The sequence below is a fragment of the Lutjanus erythropterus genome, chromosome 7, assembly GCF_056507025.1.
Source record: "Lutjanus erythropterus isolate fLutEry1 chromosome 7, fLutEry1.hap2, whole genome shotgun sequence".
In the NCBI taxonomy this organism is placed as follows: Eukaryota; Metazoa; Chordata; class Actinopteri; order Lutjaniformes; family Lutjanidae; genus Lutjanus; species Lutjanus erythropterus.
Window position 1 is genome coordinate 42,475,682 of NC_139323.1, and position 19,268 is coordinate 42,494,949.

The 19,268-nt window shown below is 42.1% G+C and overlaps 1 protein-coding gene across 1 annotated transcript; it reads left to right on the top strand.

Moving 5' to 3' along the window:
- The first annotated feature begins 1,541 nt into the window (after nt 1-1,541).
- Nucleotides 1,542-15,724, top strand: LOC146324490 (uncharacterized). Its single transcript, XM_084723855.1, has 11 exons — nt 1,542-1,690; nt 1,803-1,928; nt 3,775-3,909; nt 5,749-5,877; nt 6,376-6,454; nt 7,607-7,835; nt 8,090-9,893; nt 9,989-10,162; nt 10,289-10,462; nt 14,606-14,652; nt 14,872-15,724. The coding sequence occupies exons 1-11, from the start codon at nt 1,542-1,544 to the stop codon at nt 15,450-15,452; spliced, it is 3,627 nt and encodes a 1,208-aa protein (XP_084579981.1). The 3' UTR covers nt 15,453-15,724.
- The last annotated feature ends 3,544 nt before the right edge of the window (nt 15,725-19,268 follow it).

Below are 19,268 nucleotides of genomic sequence, written 5' to 3' on the forward strand. Positions count from 1 at the left end.
TTTGATTCATTGAGAGAGTGACGTTCACTGTCCACAGTCCTACAAAAAGACTTTGTTCACAGGTGGTGTGTTTAATGATTAACAGGTAATAAAGTCATAAAATATCTTACAGTAAGAGTTCTCAACAATAATAATGTCTCAGAAATACTGTTGATGATATTCAGTCATTTAATCAGTCTAAGAGCTGCAGCAACACAAACTAAAGGTCCAAACCAACAATAACATCTTTATCTGATATTAAGATAAAATAAATGTTACATATAAATATGAACTGCAAAGTGAATCACTGTCATCAAACAGACTAAATACAGTTTCTTTATCTGAGTATCTTTATCACAGTATGTCTGATTCTGTGTTTAGTCAAACAGATTTGAATTGAAAGCTTTCATTGTCTAAATTATTCATATTTCCCTCTAAGATAAGAACATAATTTTATGACAGTATCAAGGTTCAGTTCAACCATAAAATGATGACAATTTCTGGACAAACATCCTCATCATCTGACACTGACCAAAGGGCAAAAATCAAACCAAGATAACACGACTACAGCAACTATAAAAGAAAAACAACAGATAACATTTTTATTTTTAACTCTGTCTCTTCATATTACATTAATATCTGACTAATTTACAACAGCTAATATGTTTTCAGAGAAACTAAAATGCCTCCCTGATCTGATGAAGACAACTTGTCCTGCCAGCTCAGTCTTCAATCTGATAATCAGTGGAAAATAAGTCCATCAGCCTCACTTGTCCTGACTGGAATATTTGTTTATTTCAACAACACAGACGCTTTTAGTCCAGAGAGAAGACATGGGTACAGTCCTGCCAATAACTTCAATTCTTCTTAGTCTGTCTCAACTTTATATGATAACTAAGACTTGAAGAAATCAGGTCATAATAGAGGAGGAGACAGACAGAGACAGAGTCTGTGACTGACGGCCAGGATCACTCAACACTGACACTGAACATAATGAGACAAAAAAGACGTGAGAAATCAGATGTTAAACTGCGTCACTGTGAGTTTTCTTCATGAATGTCCTGACAGGGAGTCTTGGCAGGTTCCTGCTGTGTGATTGGAGCTGAACTCTGGTTTCTGGTTGGACGTTACACTGATTTAATGTCATGTTCATGTTTCTAGACTTTGACTGTGAAGTTCTGCGAGCGTGACAGCGTCCTCAGATTGATGCTGAAGGACTGATGAAGGAGGATCAGCAGCAGTTTCTCTCTTTGTGTTTCCTCTACAGATGAAGGTAGAAAGACTCTGTGACTGGATGTGGATCTGAACTCACCTGCCGACTCTTTTCTTTATTCTACCACACAGCAGACTAAAGTATCTGCATGTTCTCAGTTTTTAAACACAAGTGAAATACAAATGGATCCATATGAGTTCTCTAGTGGACAACAAATACAATAAAGAAATGTAATGTAGTTTCTTAAACATTTATCTGCAGTGGAAATCTGCTCAATGATTTGTTTCTTTGGTGCCATCTGGTGGTAGAATGAAGAATGACAGTGTGGTAGAGAGCAGTGCTTGTTGTAATGAATGAGTGCAGCTCTCTCAGCATGTTGTTGTGTTTGTGTGAAGGTGTGGACTCTGCTATGAATCAGTGTGAGGACAGAGAGGAGGGAGTCCCTCCCTCTAGAACCACTCTGCGTGGGGAACATGACAGCCAGAACAAAGCTCCGAGGTGAGATGAGGATCTCTAACGGTCCATGACTCTTCTCCATGTCAGAGTTCAGCACTCAAATCACTCCACCATCATTATTCACACTCAAACCTCTGTGTGTGTTGTGTTGAAGAAAAACCACGAGTCAGAGACCTGAACCTGCACCTGAACCTGAACCCAGCTGTGTGTCCATGAAGAGTGACTGGTCTATGGGTCGACCTATTCTCCTTACAGATGGACACCACTCTGCTGATCTAAGGTAAGAATATAAAATGTTTGTGTCTGTTACTGTCCGTCTCTCCTGAGATGAGGTTTGATGTCTTTGTCATGATCACGTCATGTTCTTAACTGTTTTTCATGTTTTGCAGATATTACAGTTTATTACAGCTGCTAACATCCTTTCGTCTGATCTGGTGTCAAATTCTCAAAACTCTAATTGTAATTAACAGATCATCTGTCTGTTGTGGACTGTACCATTAATACAGTTCATGTTGTTTTCACAGAATATGTAGCCAATTAAGACGCTTCTAAAATTCCTTTATTTTCTTATACATCTTATACATAGCCAGGTGTTGAAGTTCTTTCAATGAAATGGACATGTACAGTAAAAAAAATAATAATAATGTAGATGGGTTTCTTCAGTGTGGATACAGAACAACACAGAGAGACAGAGAAAGTAAAAATAATATGTGGACCAGGGAGAGGAGTAGTTGGACCAGGAGAAAGACAGGTGGGAGGAGAAGGGTAAAAGCATCTTTCCCTTTGCTCTCCTGCACCTGCATGAGCTGAGTCTCACAACACTCACTTGTTCAAGGGGGAGAAAAGGAGGCTAGTCATGGTTTGGCCACAGTCGGTGAGATTTGATTGCAGCCTGGAGGTGAGTCGGACTCACTTTGGTCCCACTCCAGAGCCGGCCCATCTCGGGTGCAGGTTGGCACCTCAGACGGGCCAGTGGTAATGGAAATGGAAATCAAACCGACATGGTTTGATTTTTCACGGCCAAAAATCATAATGTCAAACCCCCATGTGTATATTTGTGTGTCAGTACTGACAGTACTCACCAAAAAAGCCAGTTCGTTCTTTTACATCCCTCCAGTCCTTAATCTCACAATGTGACTTTCAAACACATTTCTGTTCTGGTCAGCATTCAACAAGGACAGACAGACTAATTACCTGACTGTAAACAGTGCGGTCGACTCCTCCATGGTTGCTGTTGCAAACAGCTTTACAGGCAAACATGAAGACAAATCCACTTTTTAGTCCCAACACTTAAAAAAGCCCACGCTGAACTCTCATCTGGCTAGTCCCTGATTTCTTCGTAGATTGCTGCTGCAGATGGCTGAGAAGCGGGAATGAAAATAAGTCCACTTTTTAATCCCAGAAGTTTGAAACATACACTCTGAGCTCCCCTCCTGCCAATGCAAGGGTCAGCATGAGAGCGACTCTGGTGTTTCTTCCTCCAGAAGCTCCAGTTTGCCACCAAACCTCTCATCCAAAGCTCCCTGGTGCTGAGCAGCTGTCTGTCAGCTCTGTGTCTCAGCTCCGCCTGGTGCTCGCGACCATCAGCAAAAGCCCCATGAGAGACGTGAATGAATGCAGCTGAAGGTGGAGTCAAAAGTAACCAAATGCACTGACACACACCTGGCCTGAGCGTGTTGTTCATTAGCTGGACTCTCTTTAAGATGTATAAGATGTATACATCTCGCTTTAAGATTCTCTTTCTGATGATTCTGTTATATATCTATTATAACTTTTCCTGCAAGACTTTCCATCATTGATTCAGAGTTTCACCAAAGCAACATGCATGCGCATCTGTAGAACAGCCTATAGGAATGACCGGTGAATCTAGAAGACCTGTGATTGGTTTAAGTCTACCGTCACAGGCCAGGTTTCCAAAGGCCGAAAACAAAGCCAAGAGGAGGTACAGAAGTCTAGTTCTGTCTCAGACCACTTGATTTAAAATATACTGAAAGGTTATTATGGAATTATTTCTCAGTGATGCTGAAACAATGTTGCCTACCCTAGCTTCAACTAAAGTCTTGGTAAAGTTTTTTCCTCTGGCATCACCATTATTCACACTCGAACTCTGCGTGTGTTGTGTTAAGAAAACAGAAGCACTGGAGATCAGACTGTCCTGCACCTGAACCTGAACCTGAACCCAGCTGTGTGTCCATGAAGAGTGACTGGTCTATGGGTCGACCTATTCTCCTTACAGATGGACACCACTCTGCTGATCAAAGGTAAGAATATAAAATGTTTGTGTCTGTTACTGTCCGTCTCTCCTGAGATGAGGTTTGATGTCTTTGTCATGATCGCGTCATGTTCTTTACTGTTTTTCATGTTTTGCAGATATTACAGTTTATTACAGCTGCTAACATCCTTTTGTCTGATCTGGTGTCAAATTCTCAAAACTCTAATTGTAATTAACAGATCATCTGTCTGTTGTGGACTGTACCATTAATACAGTTCATGTTGTTTTCACAGAATATGCAGCCAATTAAGACGCTTCTAAAATTCCTTTATTTTCTTATACATCTTATACATAGCCAGGTGTTGAAGTTCTTTCAATGAAATGGACATGTACAGTAAAAAAAAAAAAAATAATGTAGATGGGTTTCTTCAGTGTGGATACAGAACAACACAGAGAGACAGAGAAAGTAAAAATAATATGTGGACCAGGGAGAGGAGTAGTTGGACCAGGAGAAAGACAGGTGGGAGGAGAAGGGTAAAAGCGTCTTTCCCTTTGCTCTCCTGCACCTGCATGAGCTGAGTCTCACAACACTCACTTGTTCAAGGGGGAGAAAAGGAGGCTAGTCATGGTTCGGCCACAGTCGGTGAGATTTGATTGCAGCCTGGAGGTGAGTCGGACTCACTTTGGTCCCACTCCAGAGCCGGCCCATCTCGGGTGCAGGTTGGCACCTCAGACGGGCCAGTGGTAATGGAAATGGAAATCAAACCGACATGGTTTGATTTTTCACGGCCAAAAATCATAATGTCAAACCCCCATGTGTATATTTGTGTGTCAGTACTGACAGTACTCACCAAAAAAGCCAGTTCGTTCTTTTACATCCCTCCAGTCCTTAATCTCACAATGTGACTTTCAAACACATTTCTGTTCTGGTCAGCATTCAACAAGGGCAGACAGACTAATTACCTGACTGTAAACAGTGCGGTCGACTCCTCCATGGTTGCTGTTGCAAACAGCTTTACAGGCAAACATGAAGACAAATCCACTTTTTAGTCCCAACACTTAAAAAAGCCCACGCTGAACTCTCATCTGGCTAGTCCCTGATTTCTTCGTAGATTGCTGCTGCAGATGGCTGAGAAGCGGGAATGAAAATAAGTCCACTTTTTAATCCCAGAAGTTTGAAACATACACTCTGAGCTCCCCTCCTGCCAATGCAAGGGTCAGCATGAGAGCGACTCTGGTGTTTCTTCCTCCAGAAGCTCCAGTTTGCCACCAAACCTCTCATTCAAAGCTCCCTGGTGCTGAGCAGCTGTCTGTCAGCTCTGTGTCTCAGCTCCGCCTGGTGCTCGCGACCATCAGCAAAAGCCCCATGAGAGACGTGAATGAATGCAGCTGAAGGTGGAGTCAAAAGTAACCAAATGCACTGACACACACCTGGCCTGAGCGTGTTGTTCATTAGCTGGACTCTCTTTAAGATGTATGAGATGTATACATCTCTCTTTAAGATTCTCTTTCTGATGATTCTGTTATTATAACTTTTCCTGAAAGACTTTCCATCATTGATTCAGAGTTTCACCAAAGCAACATGCATGCACATCTGTAGAACAGCCTATAGGAATGACCGGTGACTCTAGAAGACCAGTGATTGGTTTAAGTCTACCGTCACAGGCCAGATTTCCTAAAGGCCGAAAACAAAGCCAAGAGGAGGTACAGAAGTCTAGTTCTGTCTCAGACCACTTGATTTAAAATATACTGAAAGGTTATTATGGAATTATTTCTCAGTGATGCCAAAACAATGTTGCCTACCCTAGCTTCAACTAAAGTCTTGGTAAAGTTTTTTCCTCTGGCATCACCATTATTCACACTCAAACTCTGCGTGTGTTGTGTTAAGAAAACAGAAGCACTGGAGATCAGACTGTCCTGAACCTGAACCTGAACCCAGCTGTGTGTCCATGAAGAGTGACTGGTCTATGGGTCGACCTATTCTCCTTACAGATGGACACCACTCTGCTGATCAAAGGTAAGAATATAAAATGTTTGTGTCTGTTACTGTCCGTCTCTCCTGAGATGAGGTTTGATGTCTTTGTCATGATCACGTCATGTTCTTTACTGTTTTTCATGTTTTGCAGATATTACAGTTTATTCCAGCTGCTAACATCCTTTTGTCCAAGAGCTTCTGTCACTAATGAAATATGAGATAACCTTTAGTGGATCACTGATAGAGTTTAAAGGAACGATGACTAATTAACTTTCAGATAGTTACATCACCACAAATGCACATATTTAACACAAAACGAAAACATGGAGCGTGTTTTACAGTAAAATGAAACTGACTTATAAAAAATAATAATTTTATATTATCTATTGTATGCAGGTAGAAGTTATGCAGTTTTTGTAATGATTCCTGGGCGTGGCAGGGTGGTATCACTGATTTGTCCTTTTCACAGGTTGCTGAGCTGACCTGTGTTTGGACCTGAACTATGTATAACAGAACATCTTCTGTCTGTTTGATTCACAGAGTTCATCAGCAGAGCTTAAACAGTCTGAGTGTCCAGTCTGCCCAGCAGCATCACACAAACCTGGACTCCATATTTATGGTGTGTAAATGTACAATCACAGATACAACTGTGTGTGTGTGACGGAGCGTTATCACAGGTCCTGCCTTCCTGCCGCTGTCAGACTGTACAACCAGTACTGCTGCCAGTAGACTGCATACTCACCACATACTCACCACGTACTCACCACATACTCACCACGTACTCACCACGTACTCACCACATACTCACCACGTACTCACCACATACTCACCATGTACTCACCTTATACTCACCACATACTCACCACATACTCACCACGTACTCACCTTATACTCGCAACATACTCACCACATACTCACCACGTACTCACCACGTACTCACCACATACTCATCACATACTCACCACGTACTCACCACATACTCACCACGTACTCACCACGTACTCATCACGTACTCACCACGTACTCACCACATACTCACCACATACTCACCTTATACTCACCACATACTCACCACGTACTCACCACGTACTCACCACATACTCATCACATACTCACCACGTACTCACCACGTACTCACCACGTACTCATCACGTACTCACCACATACTCACCACATACTCACCACATACTCACCACGTACTCACCTTATACTCACCACATACTCGCCACATACTCACCACGTACTCACCACGTACTCACCTTATACTCACCACATACTCACCATATACTCACCACGTACTCAGGTGTGTTATTCACACTGGGCAATATTTCACAGGTGAATTTTATTTAAATTTCAATGCACAAAAATCAGGTGTATTATCATCATTTTATGTAATAATATTCCCTCTGTGCATTGGCGTAAATTCATTCAACTGCTGAATCTGTTTATACTCTATATATTGTTTTTATGTTTCCTGTTTTCTGTTTATATTGTTCCTATTTTTATATTTCCTCTGTTTGAATTGTCCATATTTTTTGTGTTTCTTCTCACTATGTTTTTATATTTCTATTGATGTTTCTATTTTTTCCATCGACTTTGCTGTAGGACTGATAAACAAATATCTTAAATTACAATGGTCAAAAACTAAACATCGAACTACCATACTGATCCAGTCTCCATGCTGCACTCTGTAAACCAACAGGATCTTTGTCTGTCACAGATGATCTGGTGTTCAGTTCAACAAATTGATTTAGATTTTATTCTTTTCCAGCTGCTGGAGGAGAACGTTGTCAGTTTTGTGAAAAACGAGCTGAAGAAGTTTCAGAGAGTTCTGAGTCCAGATTACCCAGAATGCTTAGAGAGTCAGAGGGAGAATGAGAAGCTGTTTGATGGTGAAGATGAAGAACAGAGGAGGAGCAGCAGAGAGGCATTTCTGAAGATCACACTGAGCTTTCTGAGGAGAATGAAGCAGGAGGAGCTGGCTGACTGTCTGCGGAACAGTAAGAGGAATTAATAAGATTTAACATGATGGAAAGAGGAGACTTAACACGTAAAACTCCTCTGTTAATATGATGCAGGCATTTGTATCAAATTGATGAATTTCTCTGTGTTGAAAAGAAAAATTCACAACTGATGTGCTGAAGAAATGTAACAGAAGAAGAAAATAAATACCACCTGGATGTCTTAAAGTTTACACTCATCATATTTATTGTAGCTACCAGTTACTAATTAGATCTCTTGTTTGGTTGTTCAGGAACTGTTGCTGCAGTGTGTCGACGTAAACTTAAATGTAACCTAAAGAAGAAGTTCCAGTGTGTGTTTGAGGGGATCGCTAAAGCAGGAAACCCAACCCTTCTGAATCAGATCTACACAGAGCTCTACATCACAGAGGGAAGGACTGCAGAGGTCAATAAAGAACATGAGGTCAGACAGATTGAAACAGCATCCAGGAAACCAGACAGACCAGAAACAACAATCAGACAACAAGACATCTTTAAATCCTCACCTGGAAGAGATGAACCAATCAGAACAGTGATGACAAAGGGAGTGGCTGGCATCGGGAAAACAGTCTTAACACAGAAGTTCACACTAGACTGGACTGAAGACAAAACCGACCAGGACATACAGTTCATATTTCCATTCACTTTCAGAGAGCTGAATGTGCTGAAAGAGAAAAAGTTCAGCTTGGTGGAACTTGTTCATCACTTCTTCACTGAAACCAAAGAAGCAGGAATCTGCAGGTTTGAAGAGTTCCAGGTTGTGTTCATCTTTGATGGTCTGGATGAGTGTCGACTTCCTCTGGACTTCCACAACAATGAGATCCTGACTGATGTTACAGAGTCCACCTCAGTGGATGTGCTGCTGACAAACCTCATCAGGGGGAAACTGCTTCCCTCTGCTCGCCTCTGGATAACCACACGACCTGCAGCAGCCAATCAGATCCCTCCTGAGAGTGTTGACATAGTGACAGAGGTCAGAGGGTTCACTGACCCACAGAAAAAGAAGTACTTTAGGAAAAGATTCAGAGATAAGGAGCAGAGCAGCAGAATCATCTCCCACATCAAGACATCACGAAGCCTCCACATCATGTGTCACATCCCAGTCTTCTGCTGGATCACTGCTACAGTTCTGGAGGACGTGTTGAAGACCAGAAAGGGAGGACGGCTGCCCAAGACCCTGACTGAGATGTACATCCACTTTCTGGTGGTTCAGTCCAAACTGAAGAACATCAAGTATGATGGAGGATCTGAGACAGATCCACACCGGAGTCCAGAGAGCAGGGAGATGATTGAGTCTCTGGGAAAACTGGCTTTTGATCAGCTGCAGAAAGGAAACCTGATCTTCTATGAATCAGACCTGACAGAGTGTGGCATCGATATCAGAGCAGCCTCAGTGTACTCAGGAGTGTTCACAGAGATCTTTAAAGAGGAGAGAGGACTGTACCAGGACAAGGTGTTCTGCTTCGTCCATCTGAGTGTTCAGGAGTTTCTGGCTGCTCTTCATGTCCATCTGACATTCATCAACTCTGGAGTCAATCTGCTGTCAGAAGAACAAACAAAATCCTGGAGGTCTAAAGTCTTCAGAGACAAACCTAAAGTAACACATCTCCACCAGAGTGCTGTGGACCAGGCCTTACAGAGTCCAAATGGACACCTGGATTTGTTCCTCCGCTTCCTCCTGGGTCTTTCACTTGAGACCAATCAGACTCTCCTACGAGGTCTGCTGAAGCAGATAGGAAACACATCAGAGACCAACCAGGAAACAGTTGAGTACATCAAGAAGAAGATCAGTAAGAATCTGTCTCTAGAGAGAAGCATCAACCTGTTCCACTGTCTGAATGAACTGAATGATCGTTCTCTAGTGGAGGAGATCCAACAGTACCTGAGATCAGGACGTCTGTCCACAGATGAACTGTCTCCTGCTCAGTGGTCAGCTCTGGTCTTCATCTTACTGTCATCAGAAAAAGGTCTGGACGTGTTTGACCTGAAGAAATACTCTGCTTCAGAGGAGGCTCTTCTGAGGCTGCTGCCAGTGGTCAAAGCCTCCAACAAAGCTCTGTAAGTGGACGGATCACTAGATATATTTATGAACTTTATAATGTTAACTAGAAGTAAAATGTTCAATCTTTTCTTCATCACTAATTTTTGTTCAGGCTGAGTGGCTGTAACCTGTCAGAGAGAAGCTGTGAAGCTCTGTCCTCAGTTCTCAGCTCTCAGTCCTCTAGTCTGAGAGACCTGGACCTGAGTAACAACAACCTGAAGGATTCAGGACTGAAGCTTCTGTCGAGTGGACTTGAAAGTCCACACTGCAGACTGGAAACTCTCAGGTCAGGATTAAGCTTTCTGTTGATCATTTACATTATGCTAATTTTGCTTTAGGTTCATGTTAGTGAAGATGTTTTTAACATCATGATGTTATAAAACACTGAGTCAAGATATTTTCCTGATTCCAGTCTGTCAGGCTGTCTGATCACAGATGAAGGTTGTGGTTCTCTGGCCTCAGCTCTGAGCTCCAACCCCTCCCATCTGAGAGACCTGGACCTGAGCTACAATCATCCAGGAGACTCAGGAGTGAAGGTTCTGTCTGCTGGACTAAAGGATCCACACTGGAGACTGGAGACTCTCAGGTATGGACAGACAACTGGAGCTCACACACTGCAGGTGTCTCTAATTTATCAATTTTCATGTCTTTCCACTCTGGTCAGTGATCATGAAGGAAGTTTTATTCTTCTTAATTCTGTTCAGAGAAATAACAGGACTGAGTTAGGAGACACATGAATCCCCAGAAGTCTTATTGAATGGAAACAGTAATTCATTAGAAACATCAAAAACTTGATTCTCATTTTAGTGCTGCTAGCAACTAGTAGTAATTTTGAGAGCAAATTTTCATCTAGTTTTAGTTACATTTTAATCTTCTGAATTGTTTCAGTTTTTTAGTTTTAGTCAAATAAATCTGAAGTAGATTTTGTTGACTAAAATATGTCAGGTAGCATAAGGTAATATGTAGGGTATCTCTTGACATCAGCCTCTGGACAGACCCGGCAAGCCCAAAAATGTAGAGCAGGTAAGCTGGGAAAGTTTGGAGGAGGCCTCTGTCCAGGAGACATTCAACTCCCACCTCCGGCGGAGCTTCTCTGGCATCCCAGTGGAGGTTGGGGACATTGAACCAGAGTGGTCAATGTTCAAAACATCCATTGCTGAGGCTGAGGCTGAGAGCTGTGGTCTTAGGGTCATACGTGTCTCAAGGGGCGACAACCCTCGAACATCGTGGTGGACACTGGTGGTCAGGGAGGCTGTCTGACTGAAGAAGGAGGCCTTCTGGGATATGTTATCTCAGGGGACTCCTTATGCAGTTACAAGGTACTGACAGGCCTGAAGGATGGCAGCCTCGGCTGTGGCACAGGCAAAGCAGCAGGTGTGGGAAGAGTTCGGAGAAGCCATGGAGGAGGACTTTCAGTCAGCACCAAAGCGCTTCTGGAAAACCGTTCGGCACCTCAGGAGAGGGAAATGGGGTGCCATCCAAGCTGTATATAGCAAGGATGGGGCCCTGTTGACTTTGAATGAGGAGGTAATCCGTCAGTGGAAGGAGCACTTTGAGGAACTTCTAAACCCAACAAACCCACCCTCTATGGTAGAGGCAGAGCTGGAGGATGATGGGGCATCACTGTCAGTTTCCCTGGAGGAAGTCACTGAGGTAGTCAAACAACTCCACAGTGGCAAAGCCCCAGGGATTGATGAGTTCCGCCCAGAAATGTTGAAGGCTTTGGGTGTTGCGGGGCTATTGTGGATGACATGCCTCTTCAACATTGCATGGAAGTCTGGGACAGTGCCTAGGGAGTGGCAGACCAGGGTGGTGGTTCTCCTTTTCAAAAAGGGGGACCAGAGGGTGTGTGCCAGTTATAGAGGCATCACATTACTCAGCCTCCCTGAGAAAGTTCAAGGCGCTGGAAAGAATGGTCAGGCCGATAGTTGAACCTCAGATGAAGAGGAACAATGTGTCTACATGTGTTTTGTGGATTTGGAGAAGGTGTATGACTGGGTTCCATGGGAGACATTGTGGGAGGTGCTGAAGGAGTATGGGGTGAGGGAGTCATGGCTCAGGACCATCCAATCTCTGTACTCCCAAAGTGGGAGCTGTGTCTGGGTCCTAGGTAGTCAGTTGGACTCTTTTCCAGTGGGCGTTGGCCTCCATCAGGGTGACTTTCATGGACAGGATATCGAGGCACAGTCATGGGGGACAGGGTGTGCAGTTTGGTGGCCTGAGGATTGCAAAGCTGCTTTTTGCAGATGATGTGGTTCTCATGGCATCATTGGTCTGTGACCTCCAGTGCTCACTGGATCAGTTCGCATCCAAGTGTGAAGCGGCTGGGATGAGGATCAGCACCTCTAAGTCTCGGGCCATGGTTCTCACCAGGAAACTGATGGATTGTCTACTCCGAGTAGGGAATGAGTCCTTACCCCAAGTGAGGGAGCTCAAGTATCTTGGGGTCTTGTTCTCCAGTGAGGGGACAATGGAGTGTGAGATGGGCCGGAGAATTGGAGCAGCAGGAGCGGTATTGCATTCGCTGTACCGCACTGTTGTGACGAAAAGAGAGCTTCGCCGGAAGGCGATCTACTGGTCAATCTTCATTCCTACTCTCACCTATGGTCATGAAGGGTGGGTAATGACCAAAAGAACGAGATTGCGGGTACAAGCGGCTGAAATGGGTTTTCTCAGGAGGCAAGGCAAGGCAAGGCAAGGCAAGGCAAGGCAATTTTATTTATATAGCACCATTCATACACAAGGCAATTCAAGGTGCTTTACAGAACTTGAAAATGCATTAAATTAGAAACAATAAGAGAGCATTAAAATTGCATTTGAGATAATTAAAAACAAAAGCTAAAAGCAGGACAATAAATAGTTTAAAACATTACAGAAATGCATATAAAGAGAGAAGCAAACATAAAACAAAAGCGGCAGTAGACAAATATAAAAACAATAGCTACAGATTATCCTAAAAATATGTAACGTATCCACTTCACTGGTAGGCTGCAGTAAACAGTAATGTTTTAAGACCTGATTTAAATAAACCGACAGTTTCAGCTGACCTCAGGTGTTCTGGAAGTTTGTTCCACAGGTGAGGAGCACAGAAACTAAAGGCTGCTTCACCTTGTTTGGTTCTGATCCTGGGAACACTGAGTAAACCTGTTCCAGATGATCTGAGGGGTCTTGGTGCTTCATAACGTATAAGCAAATCACAGATATATTTAGGCCCGAGACCATTTAGTGCTTTGTAAACTAGTAACAAGATTTTAAAGTCTATCCTTTGACACACGGGAAGCCAGTGCAATGATTTAAGCACTGGTGTAATGTGCTCCACTCTCTTGGTGTTGGTGAGGATTCTGGCAGCAGTGTTCTGGACAAGCTGCAGTTGTCTGATTGATTTTTTACTCAGACCTGTGAAGACACCGTTACAATAGTCCAGCCTGCTGAAAATGAAAGCATGAACAAGTTTTTCTGTATCTTCCCTAGACAGAAATCCTTTAATTCTTGCTATGTTTTTAAGGTGGTAGTAGGCTGATTTAGTAATTGTCTTTATGTGACTGGTGAAATTTAGGTCTGAGTCCAGAATGACACCAAGATTTCTGGCTGGCATGTCCCTTAGGGATAAGGTGAGAAGTTCAGTCATCCGTGAGGAACTCGGAGTAGAACCGCTGCTCCTTTGCATAGGAAGGAGCCGGTTGAGGTGGTTCGGGCATCTTGTGAAGATGCCACCTGGTCACCTCCCTAGGGATGTGTTCCAGGCACGTCTAGCTGGGAGGAGACCACGGGGCAGACCAAGGATTAGGTGGACAGATTACATCTCTGCCCTGGCCTGGGAACGCCTTGGGATCCCCCAGTCAGAGCTGGCTAATGTAGCCAGAGAACGGGATGTCTGGGGTCCCCTGCTGGAACTGTTACCTCCGCGACCCGATTTTGTATAAGCGGTTGAAGATTGATGGATGGTTGGATGGCTCCTGCATTCAAAACCTGACTGAAGTAAAAAAATATGTGAATATTATCATCAAAATGTACTTAAAGTCTCTCAATTAAAGTAAAAGTAGTCATTGTGCAGTAAAATATGTTGAAGATTGAACTTCTTTAACTACTTTAAATACTGTTAGATAGTTTAATCTGCAGCAAAGCATCATGGTCTTTAAGATCATCATATGTTTGTAGCTTGAGTGTCCTGTGAGAACCACGTATCTGTAAAAAGTCAGTAAAAACAGCCTGTTTTCAGCTTTGTGACAATGTATTTTCCAGCTGATCCAAGAGAGTTTTAAAGAGTTTCTTTCGCTGAAGACGGAGGAGAATTTCCTAAAAGATACAAAGTTGTAATCTGAATGATAACTAGTAACTAAAGCTGTCAGACAAATGTCATGTGGACTAATAACCAGGCAGTAGAACCAAAGATCAGTTATTATTTTCTACATTTAATATTTTCAAATATTTCTGATTAGTTCACGTTAATACTCACTTATCTCACAATTCTATAGAAAATATTCTGTTCAGTAAATATTGTTTGTTTCTACATTATTCTGTTGTGTGTAGGTGGAACAAACTGGTTTCAATGAGGGAGGATTGTACTGGGAGCACTGGGGTGTCAGGTGTGACTGTGGTAAATAGTTTACATGGTTCACAGGAGGGTAGGAGGGTCCTGAACAGAATTTATCTTCAGGCCCCAGGGGGGTCAAGACCAGATCTGTTCATGTTGGATATAAAATCATTGTGACTGTGTTTGTTCCTCCAGGATGGACCATGGTGGAGAGCAGAGGTTAAAACCTGGTCTGAGGAAGTGTAAGTGTGGATTCAATGTGACTCATGATGACAAAACAGTCAGTTTGTCTTTAAATACAAAGATCATAGTTGTGTATTTATTCATTAAAGCTTTACTGACAAAATGTGTCATCATTAAACTTTATAGAAATGAAGAACACGTCAGTAAACAGAGAATAAATCCTTCAGATGTGTCTGATGATAAACTGCTGCTGTGTTGTGTCTTTTTCTCTCCATCAGATTTCTGTGAACTCACACTGGACACAAACACAGCAAACAAAAACCTCAAACTGTCTGACGACAACAGGAAGGTGAGACGCGTGGAGGAGCAGCAGCCATATCCTGATCATCCAGACAGATTTGACTACTGTCAGCTGCTGTGTACAACTGGTCTGACTGGTCGCTGTTACTGGGAGGCGGAGTGGAGAGGAGGAGTTTATATATCAGTGAGTTACAGAGGAATCAGAAGGAGAGGAGACAGAAATGACTGTGTGTTTGGGTGGAATCCTCAGTCCTGGAGTCTCTACTGCTCTGGTGGTCATTATGCTGTCAGTCACAATAACAGACTCACAGGCCTCCCTGTCTCCTCCTCCTCCTCCTCCTCCTCCTCCTCCTCCTCCTCCTCCTCCTCCTCCTCCTCCTCTGTCTCTGGTAGAGTAGCAGTGTATGTGGACTGTCCTGCTGGCTCTCTGTCCTTCTACAGAGTCTCCTCCGACAAACTGATCCACCTCCACACCTTCAACACCACATTCACTCAACCTCTGTATCCTGGGTTTAGATTGTTCTTGCCTGGTTCCTCAGTGTCCCTGTGTCCTCTGTAGGACAGAGACAACTTCCTGTCCTGTAGTTTAAATGTTGGTGGACGAGGCTTCACTTTGGTGAACATTTGACTCACTGATTGTACCTTTAATGTCAGAATGTTTTCTTCTTACAAATGTTGAAATGACGTCTTCAGGACTGAACTTGTGTTCAAACTGTGATTTTGTGGAAGGAGCACTTTGAACTGTTACTCTGATTTCACTTTAATAAAGTTTTCTTGCAGCAGCATCTAGTAGCTGCTGATGGCTGCAGAGCTTCTCTCTGAGTTCAAACATTCAGGAGTTGATGTGAATGTGATTTCAATAAATGAACTTTTTTTATCCTCCATGTTTTCACAAATGGAAATATATTACAGTTTTAAAAATATGACATGTTAAAATGATTTATGAGGTCTGATGTTATGAACAAACTGATAGATTAAATAGACATCAGTTAGTGAGAGTTGATGTAACAGAGTTTAAAAGGTTCATGTTAAATCAGTGGTTAAATCCAGCTATATTTTTATTTGTATATATTTTGTTTGTTGTTGTTTATTTCATTTACAAGAATTTTAATCCACTATACAATCACTTAATAAATGTTTTGTACAGATCATAATTTTGTAAATATATAAAATGTAAAATGTCAACAAATGACAGTCCTAAAAAATATTTTCACAGAGACAGAAGATGCTGTTTGTCACCAGAGATGACCGTTTTGTCATGAATGCAGATGGAATAAAGCTGCTGTTATCAAAACCTGAGCAGCTCTGAGAGATTCATTTAAGCAGAAGACGTCTTACAGAGGTCAAAGGTGATGCATCAGAACAACCACAGACAGACAGCACATCAAATCCACTCTGTTTAATCAGGTGAACTTCTTACTAGTTACATAATACAGTCTATATCCCCTCTGTATTATACTTTATTATTTATCAGTGTAAACTCAGTGTAAACTCAGGCCTGGAGCTCGACCACCGATGAGGTCATGTACTCAGTACTTTTTCTGGGTCTTTTAAAATTATTTAATATATGTATTTTGCAACCTCTTAAAGTAAAAAAAAAAAGTTAAATTCCATTGCTAATATCCAAAAACAAATCTTCTTGTGTGTGTGAGCAGTTAGTCATCGTGCTGCTAAAGATTTTGGAATGACAAGGATTAAATTTTATGTAATTTTATTTCTCATTTCAAAGAGCATATTATGTATTATTTCATGTAAAGAAAGACCTGTGTGTCTTTTCAACAGTTTTATGCAACTTTCTTTGAATCACGCTGGTAATCTGATATCTGTAATCTGTAATCTAATGTGCAAAGAAATAATCTTGAATCAAATTGTCATTTTCTGGGAGGTTAAGTATAATTTTCATCAGTGTGTTGGCACTGACATTATTTCTTCAGTGATTTTTGTATTGTTACTCTCGTGATTTCAGTATTCATAAAGTCAAGTTGTAAAAATCAGCAATACGTCGTACAGAGCTGAAATTTCCTCAGTACATCTGCTGAACTGTGACCTGTGGTTAACTGAAAAGTCCATCACTTTATATTTCTATAAAAATGAAACATTAATTTCAATCAGCTTCTACTGCATAGCTTCACAAGTCTTCATTGAAATGTGACCAAAATCAGTAAAGACATCCTGTGGATGGTCGAGATCAAGAGCTTCAAACTGTGTTTAGATCAGTGAAACAGTTCGTTCGAGATGAACTGCGCCTCGTCTGGAGAGACGAGATCAGGAGGACGCAGCAGGAGGTGGAGACGAAAGTCTGCAGTCCAGTCGGACAGTTTTCAACAGACTTCAGAGAGACTAGAGGAAGAGACACGAACATCCTGTCAGATCACCTGCAGGTCACCTGTAGTCTGCAGGTCATTGATCACAGCTGAAGAAATAAAGTGCGTTCTTGATCGTTGATTGAAGTAAAAATAGAAGAGATCCTCCTTTTGACACTAAATATCTGATTATTCATCAGACAACAGAAGATCAATATGTCATTAAATATTACAGTTACACAGAAAATGACTATTTTATACAACAGGTGGTGTTTGTTGTCAAAGTTAAGAGCCAATCAGAGCCTGTCAGCTCATCGATCAGGTGACAGCCAGGTGTTTGCAGTCGGTGGTGGGCAGCTGCGGCGCCTGGCTCTACAAACTGCGGCGCCTCGATCTCGTGAGGTCATTGTTGCCCACGTGTGCATGACGTCAGAGCAAGTCAGGATCAAGTCAGACACAAATCTAACCAGCATGCATTGTGCGCCGACCGCCGCTGATCGATTCTGCGCAGACCTGGTTCATCTCGACCACCTAATGAGTCTGGATCAGCTGCCAGTGGGCGGGAACAGTGGGCGGGGTCAGAGAGGGCATCAGGAAAGTATCTGCACCTGGTTCCTTTAGGCCTCAGCCTGTTTTGGTGGATTCATGTGAAACTCTTTCTATCCTCCTCAGGCTGTAACAGACCAATATAACTCATCATTTTCAAACTCACTACAATAGAATATTTGAATCATTAAATTATTCAGTGTCACTGACTTCAGCGCTGGACTGAGTGTCAGCTGATGTCAGGGACAGCTGTGTTGGTCTGAGGGTCTTGTGGTCTGAAGACGTGCTGTAACTGTGAGGTCACAGGTTTTTGTGGTAGCAGGTGGACTGTGAATTCCCTCCACTACTCAGGTTTCTATATAATGACGTTCACTGACCTCAAGGTAATGTTGTAAAATATAGTTTTAGCAGTTATTCCAAAAATGGCATCGAACAAAACTTTTTCATAGTTTTAATCTTTAAAATCATCAGCATCTGGTCTTCTGACCTAAAAGTGTGTTTTTAACAGGCTGCTTGGACCCTGTTGAAACCTGCTGCAGGTCTTGTTTTTTATATTTTTTTCACCCAAAAGGTCAAAGGTCAACTTCACTGTGACAAAATAATGTTCAGCTTTTATTCATCTGTAGTCAACTGGGCCAGAATGTTTTTTGGCCATCCTCAGGCAGAGGCTGCCAACAGGTCAGTGCCCTTCGGGTTTTTAATTTATTAATTAAAATGACCTTAAATTACCCATCCTAAACCCTACAGGAAGTCAGACATTTTGAACTAAGTGGTCAGTTTTGGCAAATTCCTCAGATCAACCTCAAAATCTAGACACATTTGTCATGAAAAGTTATGAAAAGTTTCAGCGCTCAACAAACTTTGTAGTCTCTGTGTGGACTTGAATTTTGATTTTTCGCCATGAAAGAGGAAGCTGTTGTAATTTCAGTGTACATGTAAATCTCCCCAGACTTCACACGTTTGATGTGAAGAGTCCCGACCTCAAGACAACTACATGACAATAACGAATCGTAGTTACAGTGCCACCTACTGCCAACAGGAAGTAAGCCTTAAGTGACAATCATCATCTGATTTATGTCAGATTTCCACAGAGCGGTCTGCACTTGAAGATCACACCACAATGGACCATGGTGCATAATTAGTGGGTGTTCTGTAGCGCCACCTAGCAGAGACAGGAAGCAGACAATACCATTGAACTATGGGACTAATTTAGAGTTCAGACATTCACTGTAAAAACAAAAAAGTTCAGAAAACTCAAAGTTCAAGGCAATGACCAACTCAGATTCTTAAGTTTTGAAAAAGGTTTATCAAATACTGATCTTTTGTTGAGATAACTAGTCAATTATCTCAACTAATAATTGTAGGTCAGCAAAACTTTTTAGAGTTTATTTCAAAACTCGGGAGTTTGAGTTGGGCTCAAAAACTCAAAAATCTATTGCAGTGTGTTGCCCAAAAATGTTATGTCATCTCAACAGATACAAATTCTATAAAAATATGAAATAAAAAAAACATTGTAACTATACAAC